The 18109-nt window shown below is 37.2% G+C and overlaps 1 protein-coding gene across 3 annotated transcripts in view; it reads left to right on the top strand.

The window, feature by feature from the left end:
• The first annotated feature begins 355 nt into the window (after positions 1–355).
• Positions 356–18109, top strand: part of CAMK1G (calcium/calmodulin dependent protein kinase IG) — a 48273-nt gene continuing 30519 nt past the window's right edge. For 2 of the 3 annotated variants that reach the window (XM_039361362.1, XM_039361360.1), the window contains exons 1-2: positions 356–475; positions 12362–12479. In XM_039361362.1, coding sequence (XP_039217296.1) covers positions 12388–12479 — 92 coding nt within the window. In that variant the 5' untranslated portion in view covers positions 356–475; positions 12362–12387. Of the gene's footprint in view, positions 476–12344; positions 12480–18109 lie in introns of all 3 variants that reach the window. The other variant, XM_039361361.1, reaches the window with a different exon arrangement.

Raw genomic sequence — 18109 nt, 5'->3', positions numbered from 1 at the left:
TGTGTTTAGTTCCTTGATCCTTTTGCTTTTAAACTGGAATTTGATTTCAGCACCATGGGTTGCTTTTCAGCCTCCAGATATTTGCATTGGCAGAAATGTGTGCCATAGCTGAGGGAAAAAGGCTTTACTAGAATCCTAGCAAGCAAAGAAAAGGAATATGTATCAAATGCTGTTTTGATTGTTCCAAAGCACCCTACTATGCCTTCAAAAGTAGACCCACACATAAAAGGTTTGGAGTGTGTTAATGATAAGTGTAAATTGCCACTTTTATTATTGTTACAGAAATACCCACCAAGAAGTGCATGCTACTGCTAATTCATCACCCTGTAAGAGCTTGCTTAGCTGTGATCTCATGAAAGGAGCCTCCTGCTTCCCTCCCCTTTAATCTTGGTATATTGTTAGCATTAATCCCGGTAGACCTGTAGGAGCTGAACAGGCAAGTCAGAGAATAGAAGTTCCTTCATTCTGGTCTGGGGTAAGTCGATCCTATTTCCCTGACAACCATTTATGCCTGTGTCTGTTTTGTCAAAACTATGATGTGCATTCTGTTCAGTCTGTTTCAGAAGATGTTTGCTGTTTTCATCATTAACAGATTGCTTTACTGATTTTGTATTCCAGCATAATACTTTTCTCTGTCCTTTTGCTTATGACTGAATAAAATGTGGAATGAGGGGAATCACAGGACTAATAAATCTTTGCAAATGCCTGTAACATTGTACCTTAATACTATAAGTAATTTTGAGTTCTTTTTTCAATGACCTCTAGCAAATGCATTCCTTTAGCATCAATAACATGGTCTGCTGTTGTTTACTATATGGATTAAGTTTTCTTTTTAGCATGTAATCAGTTGGATATATATTGGAGTCTGCAGTTTTCTTAGTAATTAGGATGATGGAACAAAGGCTATGTTAATGATGCATTGAATTTTAGATGAATTATGTTGTTTTATAATACAAATTATTTGCTTTACCTCCACTATCTCTTTTGGGTAATATATTAAGAGGCATAAAAGAGGGAGGAGAAAACAGCAGAAGCTTTATTTTGCTTTTCTTCCCATTTCAACTTTGACTCAGTTAATTCCTGCGTTTCTGTAGTTTTATTGATATAAGCTTTCAGCATTGTGCTAAAGGATACGAATGCTGAACAATTTTTATCAGTGAAATATTTATCCATGGTATTAGATTGTAACGCATGACACATTCTTTGTATCAAACTAAATAAAGCAAGTCCAGTTATGCTACTGGGAGAGGTAGAAGTTGGAAGTTAAGCTTGTATTTTGTCATCTCTTTATGCAAAATATATGCATCCAGATTGGGGCCCAGAGGGAACAGTTTGGATGTCCCACATAGTCTTGATAAGTAAGAAAATACATCAATGAATTGTCCCAAAGGTGCTTTTTCAAAAGGCAACTGAACTTTGTTTTTTCCTTGAAGATATTTTGCTTCTCACCCAAGAAGTTTCTTAGATGAGAAGTGAAATGTCTTCAAGGAAAAAACAAAGAAAGTCCAGTTGCCTTTTGAAAAAGCCCCTTTGGGACAACCATGACCTGGATGACTGAGAATCTCTATAGACACATTAATGGTTTGTGGGTTTTTACCTCTATATAAGGCTCTAAGGATCATTTGTTTTAGAATAAAGTTTGGTAGACTCTTTGTACCATTTCATGGGCATTTGATTTATTAGGGCTATGAAGGCACACACTTGATTGTCTATTCTTACACTGACACATAGGACTTGGCAGGAATATTTTGCAAGTCTTTTATCTCTCTGTATGTCTCTTATGTCTTTTCTCTCTATAATTTAATGAACATATATTACATGCAGAATATTAAATATATAGCATAGTTTATTTACTGGCTATATATTTTCCCTTAGTTTCTTTTCTGGTTGGGTCATCTCTTTGTTGTTGTTGTTGTTGTTGTTAATGGCGAAGTCGTGTCCGACCCATCGCGACCCCATGGACAACGTTCCTCCAGGTCTTCCTGTCCTCTACCATCTTCTGGAGTCCATTTAAGTTCACACCTACTGCTTCAGTGACTCCATCCAGCCATCTCATTCTCTGTCGTCCCCTTCTTATATTGCCCTCAATCTTTCCCAGCATTAAGCCCTTCTCCAATGAGTCCTTCCTTCTCATTAGGTGGCCAAAGTATTTGAGTTTCAACTTCAGGATCTGGACTTCTAAAGTGCAGTTGGGGTTGATCTCTTCTAGGACTGACCAGTTTGAACGCCTTGCAGTCCAAGGGACTCGCAGGAGTCTTCTCCAGCACCATAGTTCAAAGGCCTCAATTCTTTGGCGCTCAGCCTTTCTTATGGTCCAACTTTCACAGCCATACATTGCAACTGGGAAAACCATGGCCTGGACTATACGTACTTTTGTTGGCAGGGTGATGTCTCTGCTTTTTAGTATGCTGTCTAGATTTGCCATAGCTTTCCTCCCCAGGAGCAAGCGTCTTTTAATTTCTTGGCTGCAGTCCCCATCTGAGGTGATCTTGGAGCCCAGAAAAATAAAATCTGTCACTACCTCCATTTCTTCCCCATCTATTTGCCAGGAATTGAGAGGGCCGGATGCCATGATTTTGGTTTTCTTAATGTTGAGTTTCAAGCCAACTTTTGCACTCTCCTTCTTCACCCGCATCAAGAGGCTCTTTAGTTCCTCTTCACTTTCTGCCATTAGAGTGGTATCATCTGCATATCTTAGGTTGTTGATATTTCTCCCGGCAATCTTAATTCCAACTTTTGATTCATCTAGCCCTGCCTTTCTCATGATGTGCTCTGCATATAAGTTAAATAGGCAGGGCGACAGTATACAGCCTTGCCGGACTCCTTTTCCAATTTTGAACCAATCAGTGGTTCCGTGTCCAGTTCTCACTGTTGCTTCTTGACCCGCATATAGGTTTCTCAAGAGACAAATGAGATGGTCTGGTACTCCCATCTCTTTAAGAACTTGCCATAATTTGTTGTGATCCACACAATCAAAGGCTTTTGCATAGTCAATGAAGCAGAAGTAGATGTTTTTCTGGAACTCCCTAGCTTTCTCCATGATCCAGCGTATGTTGGCAATTTGATCTCTAGTTCCTCTGCCTCTTCAAAATCCTGCCTGCACTTCTGGTAGTTCTCGATCCACATACTGCTGGAGTCTAGCTTGTAGGATTTTAAGCATAATTTTACTAGCATGTGAAATGAGTGCAATGGTGCGATAGTTTGAACATTATTTGGCATTGCCTTTCTTTGGAATTGGAATGTAAACTGACCTTTTCCAATCTTGTGGCCACTGTTGAGTTTTCCAAATTTGCTGGCAAATTGAGTGTAGCACTTTTACTGCATCGTCTTTTAAGATTTTGAATAGCTCAGCTGGAATACTGTCACCTCCACTAGCTTTGTTGTTGCTCAGATTTTTTAAGGCCCATTTCACTTCACATTCTAGGATGTCTGGTTCGAGGTCAGTGACCATCTCATTGTGGTTATCTGGGATGTTGAGCTCATTCTTGTATAGTTCTTCTGTGTAGTTTTGCCATCTCTTCTTAATCTCTTCTGCCTCTGTTAGGTCTCTGCCATTTTGGTCCTTTATCATGCCCATCTTTGCATGAAACGTTCCCTTCATATCTCCAATTTTCTTGAAGAGATCTCTGGTCCTCCCTATTCTGTTGTTTTCTTCTATTTCTTTGCACTGTTCATTTAAGAAGGCATTCTTATCTCTTCTAGCTACTCTCTGGAATTCTGCATTCAATTGGGTGTATCTTTCTCTTTCTCCTTTGCCTTTCGCTTCCCTTCTTTCCTCAGCTATTTGCAAAGCTTCTTCAGACAGCCATTTTGCTTTCTTGCATTTATTTTTCTTTGGGATGGTTTTAGTTGCTACCTCTTGTACAATGTTGCGAACTTCCATCCATAGTTCTTCAGGTACTCTGTCTATCAGATCTAATTCCTTAAACCTATTTGTCACCTCTATTGTATATTCATCAGGAATATGATTTAGTTCATACCTGAGTGGCCTAGTGCTTTCCCCTACTTTTTTCAATTTAAGCCTAAATTTTGCAACGAGAAGCTCATGATCTGAGCCACAGTCAGCTCCTGGTCTTGTTTTTACTGACTGTATAGAGTTTCTCCATCTTTGGCTGCAGAGCACATAGTCAATTTGATTTCTATGTTGACCATCAGGTGATGTCCATGTGTAGAGCCGTCTCTTGGGTTGTTGGAAAAGAGTGTTTGTTATGACCATCGTATTCTCTTGACAAAATTCTATTAGCCTGTGCCCTGCTTCATTTTGTACTTCAAGGCCAAACTTGCCTGTTATTCCGGTTATCTTTTGGCTTCCTACCTTAGCATTCCAATCCCCCATGATGATAAGGACATCATTTTTTGGTGTTAATTCTATAAGGTGCTGTAGGGCTTCATAGAACCGGTCAATTTCATCCTCTTCAGCACCAGTGGTAGGGGCATAGATTTGGACTATTGTGATATTGAAAGGTTTGCCTTGGATTCGAATTGAGATCATTCTGTCATTTTGGGGATTGTATCCAGTATTGCTTTTCCTATTCTTTTATTGACTATGAAGGCTACTCCATTTCTTCTGAGGGATTCTTGCCCACAGTAGTATACCTGATGGTCATCTGAGTTAAATTCACCCATTCCTGTCCATTTTAATTTGCTGATTCCTAAGATGTCGACGTTCAGTCTTGTCATCTCTTTTTTGACTACGTCTAGCTTGCCTTGATTCATGAATCTTACATTCCAGATTCCTATAGAGAAAAAATCTTTACAGCATCAGACTTTCCTTTCACCACCAGATATATCCACAGCTGAGCATCCTTTCGGCTTTGGCCCAGTCGCTTCATTCTTTCTGGCACTACTAGTACTAGCCTTCTGCTCTTCCCCAGTAGCATATTGGACACCTTCCGACCTGAGGGGCTCATCTTCCAGTGTCATATCTTTTTGCCTTTTAGTACTGTCCATGGGGTTTTCATGGCAAAGATACTGGAGTGGTTTGTCATTTCCTTCTCCAGTCAATCACATTTTGTCAGAACTCTCTGCTATAACCTGTCCGTCTTGGGTGGCCCTGCACAGCTTAGCTTATAGCTTCATTGAGTTACGCAAGCCCCTTCACCACGACAAGGCAGTAATCCATAAAGGGGTCATCTCTTTATGAGGTATCATTATTCATAGTTCCATTTAGTGCCTTTGCAAACCAAACAACAGTGAAGTAGAAGAAAATGTGGATGGGTTCAATATAGCATATTACATGCTTAAAATGTTTTCTGATTTTATTTTAAAAAAACACATTGAACAATGTAAATGAACATCATGCATTTGCAAAATGAGTGACTGAAAAAAAAAGACAAAATGGAAACTCTGTTTTTCTCTCAATTGCCTTCTTATATATTCTATCACATGTTAATTCCACATGTTTAAGAAACATCAAAATATCAATGTCAGATGGTACACTGCTAACTAGATCAGTAATTATACTTCCGCACAACCTGCTTCATTCTCAGCTTCCTTATTTCATGGCTGACGATCACGTTGGTTTTTTGGTTGCTCACCTTTTTGCTGTTCATTTCAGAAGCTTAATCAAAGTAACTGTCGGGGCTTAGCCTTCTTTAACACCCTGATAATTAACAGGCCACATGCTAACTAGTCTAGGGCTACCATAATTGGACTGAAAAAAGCCCACTAAGCTCTACGTTTGTTCTGTTTCCCTTTGCTGCCACCTAATGGACATCTGGATTTCTGCATCCCAGATATAGTACTTTAGACCGGGGGAATTTGTTTTTAATCTATGCTTGTTCTGTATATTGTTGACAGAATTTATCATTACATATGTATTTCTAAAATAAACTAATAAAATCAACAGTTCTGAAACAGATACTTTCTAGAAGCTGCCAACTTTAGATGAATTGGCATCTTTTTTCTAAAATTGGTTATTCGTGAACATAATGTTATACTTATCATGAGAATTAAACCACCATATCAAATTATCCCAGACTTTCCAAGGTGGACATTCACCAATAGGCTGACTATGAAATAAGTAGCATAAATTTATATTTAGACTAGGATGTGAAGCTTTACTCATAGCAGTACTAGTTCAAGTATACAGCTCTCAGAAAATGTTTTTATTGTTGATACCATTACTTTTAATGAACAAATGTTAGTAAACAGACTACTGAAAAATCTATAACATCAAACATTTTTTTCTCCTGCCATCATAGCAAAAGAGCCATTTGTTTCTCAGAGTAAGAACTGGTTGGCGCCTGTATGTTGCTATTATAGCAGACTAGACTCCTGACTCTCACTTAACTCTTTTTTTATGGGAGTAAGTAAACAGACTAAGAAGCCACAGTTTGGCACAACTTCCCATTGCATCCATTGTTGGAAATTTTTTAAGGTTAATGGTTCCAAATAAGTCAAGAAACGGAAGCTCTTCTGAAACCAGGGCTGTCTCTAAGAGAAGAAGATAATGTGAGACAAGCTGCCTTAATAAAATTCTAATATTTCCATTTGAATAGAATGGAATAATTATTTTAAACCCCTAGTTAAATCCAAATATTATTAATATATGCAAAGTAAATTGGAATGAGTTTGTTTTAGTGATGAATTTTCTTCATATATTCATATATTGGATGTGTGTGTGTGTGTGTGTGGCCATCCTATCTCCTCAAAAATCAGAATGAAAACAGAAAAAAATAATATAAAAGGCAAACACTTCAAGTACAATTTTACATTTCAATATTCCTTCCTTTTTAAAATTAAAAAAAATTATTTGAAAAGAGAAAGTTGACATGCAAGGACAGAGTAGACTAGAATTTGTTCCATCATGTGCTAACCTCTGCTAGGATTGACAGGTAAGACAGAATGAAAAAGTTTATCCCTGCATTTAGTCCCTCTATTGTCTCATATTTATCTGCAATGGGTTGACCAGGCATATAAAGGTCGCCACAAGTATGGCTGTTCTGCAGAAAGGCAGCTAAAAAATATAGGACTTCTCACTATGTGATATTGCCACATGAATCTCATTAAGAAGAGGCCTTTCTCTATCGCCAAAACATAATGCTATCTACCCAACCTTACACTTTCAGAAAACTATATTGGCATAAAATATGTGGCTCCCATTTGCATTCCTGGCTTCTATTTCCTTTCCTCCTACTCTCTATCAACTACCCGACTTCTCTTCAAGATAGGAAGGAAATGAAAGCCTTAACTACTTGCCACAAAAAATGTATTTTTTCCTCTTTATTTTTTCCTGTGCAGTAGTGACGCCCTCTGTTCAAAATGTTCCTTTTTTAACAAAGGACTCCATTTGATCATTGGCAAATGCAGTCATATGCTTTAAGAGTTGGCTATTCCTGAAAAAGGAGGAGGTGGAGGAAGAGTGATGGTGTTTCAGCCTTTGAGCAATGTTGGGCTTTGCACCCAACTCCATTTTCCAGTTCAGTGTATTTGCTCATAACAGGACATTTCCAGGGCTTCTATTTAGAAGTGCTTTCCAAAAGCTCTTTAACTGCATAAATTATTCTTAAATGTAGCTGGAAAAAAAAACCTCCTGATATGTTTGCAGTTTATCCCATAAAGGGCTTCTACCCGTGTAAGCCAAATGTAGCCATGGTGATAAATGGAGCTACTGAGAAGATCTGAATTCAGTCTGGAACTAACTAAAGCTCCCTGGAAGATCTGTAGCTAATGGTAGTGGGAGAAAATAACATTTTTCTGGACTGTTTTGCAGAAGAAAGGGATTAAAATTAGTCAACATCTTGATATGCCTAGGCTTGAGGCATCTGTTGTTTTCATTTAATTTCTATTTAATTCTCAGATCAAGATAGAGGAACTTTGTAAACTTCCTCAATCCATGTATAGTCCATTAATAAGGTGAAAATAGCAACTAATAGAGGGCAGCCTTGTTCCTTTCTATCCATATTTCTGCTAGTCTATTTGTTAATTTAATATTGATTTCCACAAAATGCCAGTCTTCAAACATACACAAACAGTACAGTGTTGTGTAGCCTTTCCTTCTATAGACGATGTATTAATTTCTTGAAGGTCCTTCATGTTGCAATCTTATGCTTTCCAGTTTGGAACTAAGCTCCTAATAAATACAGAAAACCAGGTGCTGATCCCCACAGCTTGCTTGCCACTCTGCTGATCAATGAAGCAGCATAAACTTTGCCTGCTGGTTGGTGCCAGGCTTCTTTGGACTTTTCCTGTCAAAGGAGACATCAAGCAGCTTCACCTTTGACAGTTAACATTTAAATACTATTCTACTGATTATTTAATGAAGACAGCACTAGTTTTATATTGAAAGTATGATGCAAGAACCTATGAGACTCACCCATTTTAAAAAGAACTTGGATAGAAAAGGTAACACTTTTATCAATCCAAATTCTTTAATGTTTCATTCCTGTTTAAGATGCATAATACCATACAAATCTTAGCACTGAAAAATCCCAATTATCCCAATTCTTGCAAGCACTCCCAAAAGACAAATGTTTTGTTCCGATGGGTATAACTACCATTCAATTTGTATGAAAGTAACACTCGGGTTTATATTTCTTTCAGATTAGTCCAGCCTTAGGATTTTTAAACGGATCAGTTAAGCGGCTATAAAAATCAGACTCTGTGTAGCTTTATCTGCATTTTCAATTTGCTCTAGTGCAAATTGATGGTGGCTCATTCTGGACTGAAAGCAACAAATGCAAGACAACAAAAGGCTATTCCGTTATCATATTCACTTAGGATTTTTGTTTAGAAAAAGACACATGCAGCTGTATTTAAAAAAAAATTAAAAATAACTTGATATGAAGGACTTTCTTGTAAACAACGTTACTTGGAGAAAAAAATCAAGCTTTCTTCTCATACATAATAATAATAATAATAATAATAATAATAATAATAATAATAATAATAATAACAACAACAACAACAACAACAACAAACTGGCCTACAAGAAAGACCAAATGAAGAACAGAATAGAGGCATGGGAAGACAAAGCACTACATGGCCAATACGTGAAAAAAATAGCTGGGAAAGTAGATAATAACAAGACCTGGCAATGGCTAAGAGCAGGAAAATTGAAGAAAGAGACCGAGGGACTAATTCTGGCTGCACAAGATCAAGCCTTAAGGACAATGCATATAAAGTCAAAATTGAGACAGTAAGTGCCGCCTATGCAAAGAAGCTGAAGAAACAGTGGACCACTTGGTAAGCTGTTGCAAGAAGATTGCACAGACTGACTACAAGCAGCGTAATGACAAAGTAGCAACAATGGTGCATTGGAAGATCTGCAAAAAATATCATTTGCCTGTAAGCAAAAACAAAACAGAATTCAAACAGACAAGCACCTGCAACATAACACCCCAGACTTAACAATTGTCGATAAAAAAAGACAAAAAAGTCTGGATAGTGGATGTGGCAGTGCCTGGAGACAGCAGAATAGACAAGAAAGAACTGGGGAAGATAACAAAATACAAAGACCTACAAATAGAAATAGAAAGATGATAGCAAAAGCAAGCAAGGGTAGTACCAATAGTAATAGGCTCTTTGGGTGCAATCCCAAAACAACTGGAGCACCACTTGAACACCATTGGCATTGACAAATTTGCTATTAGTCAATTGCAAAAGGCGGCCTTACTAGGAACTGCTTCCATCCTGCGACGATATCTGTAATACCATCAAACATCCACATCTGCCTATCCCAGGTCCTGGGTAAGGACTCGATAGGTAGACAAAATGCCAAATCCAGTCTGAATACCTGGCTGACTGTGCAATGATCCATAATAATAATGATGATGATGATGATGATGATGATAAAGTTGGAAGGGACCTTGGAGGTCATCTAGCCAACCCCCTGCTCAAGCAGGAAACCCTATACCATTTTGGACAAATGGCTGTCCAGTCTCTTCTTAAAAACTTCCAGTGTTGGAGCATTCACCACTTCTAGAGGCAGGTTGTTCCACTGGTTAATTGTTCTAACTGTCAGGAAGTTTCTCCTTAGTTCTAGGTTGCTTCTCTCTTTGGTTAGTTTCCACCCGTTGCTTCTTGTCGTGCCTTCAGGTGCTTTGAAAAATAGCTTGACTCCCTCTTCTTTGTGGCAGCCCCTGAGATATTGGAACACAGCTATCATGTCCCCCCTCATCTTTCTTTTTGTTAAACTAGACATACCCAATTCCAGCAACCATTCCTTATATGTTTTATACTCCAGTCCCCTAATCATCTTTGTTGCTCTTCTCTGTATTCTTTCTAGAGTCTCAACATCTTTTTTACACCGTGGTGACCAAAACTGGATGCAGTATTCCAAGTGTGGCCTTACCAAGGCATTGTAAAGTGGTATTAATACTTCACGTGATCTTGATTCTATCCCTCTGTTAATGCAGCCTAGCACTGTGTTGGCCTTTTTGGCAGCTGCAGCACACTGCTGGCTCATATTTAAATGATTGTCCATTAGGACTCCGAGATCCCTTTCACAGTTACTACTATTGAGCAAGGTAACCCCTAGACTATACCTGTACATTTGGTTTTTCTTGCCTAAAAGTAGAACCTTACTTTTTTCACCATTGAATTTCATTTTGTTAGATAGCGCCCAGTGTTCAAGTCTGTCCAGATCCTCCTGTATCCTAAGCCTGTCTTCTGGAGTGTTGGCTATTCCTGCCAGCTTCGTGTCATTTGCAAATGTGATGAGTTCCCCATCTATCCCTTCATCCAAATTGTTGATGAAGATGTTGAAGAGCACTGGGCCCAGAACAGAGCTCCGGGGCACCCCACTACACGGTTCCATTGAGGACCACACGCTGAGTACGGCTGGTCAGCCAGCTATGGATCCATCTGGTGGTGATGCTGTCTAACCCACATTTTTCTATCTTATCAAGTAGTAGGTTGTGGTCTACTTTGTCAAATGCCTTACTGAAGTCTAAGTAAATTATATTCACAGCATTCCTCCGGTCCACTAATTTTGTCACTTGGTCAAAGAATGCAGTAAGATTTGTCTGGTATGATCTGTTTTTGACAAACCCGTGTTAGCTTTTAGTAATGACTTTGTTTGCCTGTAAGTGTTCACTGATTCATTGTTTGATTATCTTTTCCAGAATCTTCCCAGGTATTGAGGTCAGGCTGATAGGTCTGTAATTTCCTGGGTCCTTCCCCCTCCTTTTTTTTTTGAAGTTGGGAACTGATTCAAATAAGAACTTTACTCCCCTCCTCTCCCATCCCCATCATGCATTAAAACCAGGAAAAGAAAAGAAATAGGTAGCACAAAATGTTTTCATTATCATGCAGTTTTGTCCTAAGTCTCCTATCTGAGTGTGTATATGTAAAATGCTTTAATTTAATTACTGTTTGAAGAAAGGTTTATTCTGTGTTGTTATTGTCTGGCTTTGCCCATTCTTTTCTCACAATGAATCTGGTCTATACATTCTATTCAATTTATATTATATAATCTGTTTCAGAGTGTGTTAGCTCTCAATTCTAGCTGTAAACTATTAACTTAGATGAGCAATAAGATCACACAATCTTATATAAACTACAAACTTCACCATTTAATGAGTATGTTAGCATCTAATATCCCTGAGTTTTAAATTTGGTGTAAAATGTGGGTCAATCCTAATAAAAATAAAAGCCTAATTATTATGGCACATTTTATTGCCATTAAAAGGAATGGAATTTAGATTTTCTATGTGATTTCCAAACTAGCTTTACTAAGTACATTAGTCTAATGTATTTTATGATGACAGTCCTATATGCTTTGTCACAATGAAAACAAGAACCAGCCATCTAGAATAATAGCAGCAATTATTTTATCAATGCCCTAAAATAATCCTACTCTGAAATTTGCAAATCAGCCTCTGAATCACTAGATCTAAATTTTCATATTCCAAAATACAGAATACTCCAGAGGAACATTTCTGGCTCTCAGTAAGATTTAGAAGCTCAGATGACAAGTCTTTTTACAATTTAAACCTTCATACTGCTGAAAAGCCTCCTGGGGCTTACAGCTGAGTCTTACAAGTGTTAGGAAATGCTGCCTATTATTACAAGAGAGTAGTTCAGTCCTTCAAAGAAGAATAGGAAAAATGATGACAGTGTCAGCACTGTTTTAACTCTTCTCAGGTTTGTAGTTTACAGAAGAATTCCAGTGCATGGATAGTAACTAGAAGATCAAATTGTAGAAATTAGAGGGTAACCTGTAGTAAACAATTATCACTGATTGTACAATTACCACTGTAAACAATTACAGAGGCAGATTCTTTTCTGCTAGTCTGCAGGTTGTGTTAAATTCTGCTAAAGATGACAGAAATCTGACACAGAAATTGTGAGAATTTACTAATGGGTTATCATTAATAACTGTTTAGAATATTCTTCTTCAGCTATTATATCCTTTCAGAAATTTCAGCTTTAACTCTGGAGAAGATGGGTTGCAAACAAGAGGATGATGGCACTTCCTGGAAGAAACCGACTGCCAACATCAGAAAAACATTTATTTTCATGGAAGCACTTGGATCGTATGTTTTCCTTTTTATTTTTATTATTCACACTATTTCATTCCTAGGTTTTCCAAAGCTCCAGGCTGTTTTCAAAAGCAGCTGAAAGGTAAAGAGTGAAGCAGCTTTGGACCCCTGCTCAGGCAGTAAATCCAAACCCCTGCTCAGACAGGAAACACTATACCATTTCAGACAAATGGCTGTCCAGTCTCTTCTTAAAAACTTCCAGTGTTGGAGCATTCACCACTTCTGGAGACAGGTTGTTCCACTGATTAATTGTTCTAACTGTCAGGAAATTTCTCCTTAGTTCTAGGTTGCTTCTCTCTTTGGTTAGTTTCCATCCATTGCTTCTTGTCTTGCCTTCAGGTGCTTTGGAGAATATTTATTACTACATAAGCAAGGTATAATTCTGAGGCATCTGATGAAATATATTGTGATGCAAGAATAAATGTATTAACTTTAAAACTTTTGATTATTTTAATAGTTTTCCAGCACATTAGTATCCATGGTTATTAAGTTGCTTACTCTTATGCTTCCTTTAACGATAACAATGGCAACTCTTAAGCATGCGTAGCTGAGAGGTTAATTTTTCTTCCCCAGAACCATTTTATTTCCAAAATTCCTCTCACTCATCAACACAATCATCTTGTATGTTTTCTTTTTAAAAAATGCTCCATTGGCTCTGCAGTTGGTCTCTTGATTGTAATTACATAGCTGAATGGTCAAAAGATTCTCCTTCACACTTTGCATCCACTTTATTCCTCTCTTGATATTGAAGTGACTTCAATATTGTATCATAAATGTCATTTTCCTCCTCCCTGAAGCCAACAAGGGGTCTGAGCATCCTATCAATTAGCTCTTTCCACCAAATGTCACTTGACCATAATGGACTTTTAAAAGCATTCCATTCACTGTATGACTTAACATTTTCCCCAAAGTTTCTTTTTTATAAACACTCCAAATGTCTAAAGAATGACTCAAAATGCTTTTTAAAGTGCTTCAACTGTACTGCAATTCTCCAGTTATTTACAGCTCTAATCAGAACACATTTCTGAAATGTTGGGGATTTCCTTGGAAGAATGCAGCATGGTATATTGATTTGGGTGCTAGAAGAGCACTAGAAAGACTCAGGTCTTAGCCCAGGTGTCTTCAAACTTGGCAACTTTAAGATTTGTGGACTTCAACTCCCAGAATTTAAGTCCACAAGTCTTAAAGTTGCCAAGTTTGAAGACACCTGTCCAGAGACTCCCTGACTGTCTGGATGAGAGTCCTTTTCTCTCAGCCAACTTAGCTCACATGGTTGTTCTTATGGGGGAAAGGGGGAGAAAGGAGAGGTATGTACAACCCCTTCAGCTCCAAGATGTTTGAAATACATCCAAAAATATCTAAAATATAATAAATATCAAGGAACAATTGGGATTGTAATTTGAAAAGATGCCAACTACTTGATATCTCTGATATTTTATATTCATTCTAAAATAGTCAAAACTAAGTCAAAGATTTAGTCCGGTTCATACTTTCAGATGATGCAATCTGAATTTGTTTCCTTCTCTAATATGTGGATCTGAACAGAGAGAAGAAACACTAGGCACCATAGCCCATCTCTAGAGCTGGCTGTTAGAATTGCAAGGTAATATGGAGGAATCACATTGTATCATGTATTCCCAGTGTATCTTTCATTTTTACCATTTCATGGCTCCTTTCCATTCCATTTCTATTTTGACAGTGATAAGAACAGAACTGTTAGCTTCCAGAGAGGTACCAGCTTGGTAGCACCATGGCTGATCCAGCCTTCAGTAGTATAGTTATTTTTTCAGTTTATTAAGTCACTTCCCAGGAGCTAAATTCAGGCCAGATGTGAGTTATTGACAGATTGGCCAGCCTGCATCGGGAGCTGCTACTACAATAAAAACATCCATTTGAGATGCATTTGAGAATTTTCCCCTCAAGAGAACCAAATAGAGAATTCTTATTTCCCGAAGTCTAGATACAAAACACAGTATGAGAGATGCCATCTATTTAAATAGAAAATATATTAACTTTACTTCCAAAACCTTAATTGGAGCCTAATCAAAACAGGCTGTCATTGTGTTTATATTTATTCAAGAACAGACCTTTTTAAATCTGGGAAACAACATTTTTGAATAAAGAGATTTAGCTGAATGTATATAAATCCTGCCCACAATTAGTTGCATGTAAGAGAGATAAAAAATAGTGGCACCTATTCCTCAGCTATAAGACATTTGACTAAATTACGCCTTTATATTTCCAATTAGAGTGAGAAACAACACAACTGTAATTTGGCTACATTTATCACAAACTGGATACACAATCTGAAATACCTAGTTTCTTATTGCATATTAGACTCTGAAGTTACAGAAAAGATTTTGGACTAGCCGTTCATTAATTTATAATTTAAATTTATATGGATATCCCTATGGCTGTGTTCACATCATACACTGGACATTAGCCAACAATATTTTAGCCTGGCTTACTGTGTAGAGAGATTAATGTTTTACTTGCTTGTTTTATTTTTAGTCTATACTTAGTGGAAGACACTGCTACTGTGGCAAACATTGCCTTAATCCAGTTACTAATTCCTTGTATTAGTCCATCAAATCAACACCTTTGCAGCTTGAAAGGGAGAGTATATGTCAGAGTAGGTAGGAAAAAAAAGGAAGTTTAAATAAATACATAAATAAATTGTGCACACAATGCTTTGAGTAAAATAACCTCCAAGTTCGTATATGGTAAAGCCAGAAAAAATCCCACAATTCAAATCTGCTATTACATTTGGCAGACTTTCTTTATTAGTATAAATGAATCTGGAGTCATCAAGGACATTGGAACCATTTGTTCTTTCAAACACTTAAGAAAACAGGCCTGTTCTAATGTCATTCTGCTTCACTCATGCCTCCAAATGCAGATGTTCTTAGTCTGTGATACATTCATGGTTAGTCAGCCTTTTAGATTAGAATGGTTATCCAGAGCCAGTATCCTTGTATTTCATGGAGGAAGAAAAAAAACTACAGAAGGTTTTGTTTCCTTTGCACCAGCTTGTTGATTCAAGTGGTCTTAAATGTGGGCAGTAATTATTATAAACTGTTTAGGAACGAAACATGAAACAGATGCCAGTGCATCTGATCTGTGGGATGATGATTTCCTATTATCTTCACTTGTGAACATAGGGACTACTACACATTTTTATTGACTCCCCAATTCAATAGGAATTTTACAGAGAGAAGTATAATTGTAAAAAGAACTAAAAAGGGACAAAAGAACTAAAAAAAGTAAAAACCAGAGACTTAAAAAAAATGAAAGAGTATTAACATGTTGGCAATATTATGCTAAATATATAATTATTTTTGTTGATTGTGTTGCATTCTATGGCTCACTGAACAAATATTACTAAAATTATTGGGTAAGTTGTTATTGATATATGTTACCTTCAATGCGTGAAATTAGACATTTTATAGAATGCCTAGAAAGCTATAGAATGCCAAAAATGGGGTGTCAAAAAATAAAACACACACATTTCTTAGGTATTCTATGCAATGCCGAAAGGCAAAGCAGCAAAATATAAAATGCCATTCTAGCCTTCCTAGTTGCAACAATTAAGTCAGTACAAGTCTTTTTCTCTTTTTTGTTTGTTTGTTTGTTTTTTCCAGTAAGAAAGTCCTGTACTTTTTTTTGCATTTCTTCTTTCATTTTCATATACGTCTTTGCAATAAAGGGTTAGGGTTAGGGTAACCCTAGCCCTTTTCATGACCTCTTTTCATACTTCACCTAAATAGTTCTTGTCATTCTGCATAATGCCTAGGTATTATATATAATGCCTAGGGAAAGTACATAGCATATTAAAATAACACAGACATTTCTTTAAAATAATACAGACATACTTTAAAATGTCCCACCTTCTATAGATTTCCTAAGCATTCTATACAATGCCAATTTTTCACACATTGCCAGTAACATTCACAAATCCAACTACAAAATACTCCCGTATAATCAATAGAACTTAATTTAGAATTCCATAAACTTTAGTCTTATTTATTCAGTAAGTCAACTCCAAGCATACATACAAGTCTGCCTCTTGTATGTAAATAAGGTTAATAAAGAATGTATGAGAGAAATTCAAAAGTATGCATTTACAATTAAAAAAAAACAGAACCAATGGCCCCATTTTTTTAAAGTCTTTACTTAAACTAGTTTACTTCTAGACATTTATGATTCACGTGGCTATGAACACGAATCAGATGAAATAAAAATGAAAAGAGGTAGAGAGAAGGATAACAAATGGAATAATATCCAAATAAATGTTTTTACAGCTTGTATGCAGTATCTATAAGGACTTTGAATAAGTTCTATAAATGGAACATAGCTTGCTATTAACAAAATAAATATGCCTTGGAGAAATTACTGTTTCCCACTCCCCTAGAGAATATCATGAATACATTTGTAATGTTCTATAATGTTTATTGCCCCAGTTGAAAAAACTTGTGAAAGAATTTGCTTAGGATTGCTAAGCTTTGTTGTCAATCCCCATATACTATCTCTGCAGTTCAACTTCTCAGATGTTGAGAATAAATTTTCAATGACCTGATAAAGCAGACAACTATATTTGAATGAACTCTGTGCACAGTGCAGTCTAAGCAAAGCACTGATTTACAACTTAAAACAGTTACAAATGATCTTTCTATCTCAAATGAAGGACAATTGATCTTCAAGTACCATTTCTTCATTGTTTTAGGTGTAATAAAAGTAAATACAGTAAATCTTATTTTCCACTATTCATTGCTCTTCATACATTTGCTGTCCATTATGTGGGCTAATGATTGTTCCCTCATTCTTCCCCCCCCCCCAACTACATTTTTAGTCTTCCTCTCTGATTTTCAACCTATTTCTGTTTGTTTCTCCTGATATTAACATGCTAATTATATATATTGATCTGGATCTGGTTACCTAGGGTAAAAATCTATTATGGATAGATTAAGTGATCATTTTCTATTCATTATCTTATGAAAGATTTTGATGAGACATAACTACTAAATGTAAAGGTAAAAGTTTCCCCTGTCTAGTCATTTCTGAGTCTACTAACCATACAATATAAAACAGGTTGCACCTTGTAAACCATAGTCACTACTTCTTAATCCTGGAAATTATGTTTACATCTAAATCTATACTTGATAGTAGACATCCCAGCCTCATTAAGTCATTGTTTCAGACATATTTCCTTAAGAAGCTGGCAGGCAGCATCAGAAATCTTCCTTTGTTTCTCCCTTATTTCCTTCCTTCTTCCCTGTTCCTCCCTCCCTCCCTCCCTCCCTCCCTCCTTCCTTCCTTCCTTCCTTCATTTCTTCCCTTCCTCCCTCCTTTTCTCTTTCCCTCACACCCCTCCCTTCCCTTCTCATCATTCTGACCTTATCTTCCTTACTTACTTACTTCCTCCCTCCATAGTTGGGAAGGTGCATGGGAGTGCACAATAAATGTCCTTTAGCTTGGGGAAAGTATGGAGGACATGGGTTGTGGGAATGGGAAGTGGGCAGCACAGGCCAGGAAGGGTGCATGGTGGTTCGTACTTCCCTGATCCTTCCCTCCCTCCCTTCCTTCATTTTTCTCCATCTCTCCTTTCCTCCCCCTTTCTTTCTCTT

Source organism: Crotalus tigris, unplaced genomic scaffold, assembly GCF_016545835.1.
Source record: "Crotalus tigris isolate CLP2741 ecotype Arizona unplaced genomic scaffold, ASM1654583v1 scf7180000019259.915256, whole genome shotgun sequence".
NCBI lineage: Eukaryota > Metazoa > Chordata > Lepidosauria > Squamata > Viperidae > Crotalus > Crotalus tigris.
The sequence above is the reverse complement of the archived record's forward strand: the minus strand, read 5'-3'. Positions and strand labels throughout refer to the sequence as shown.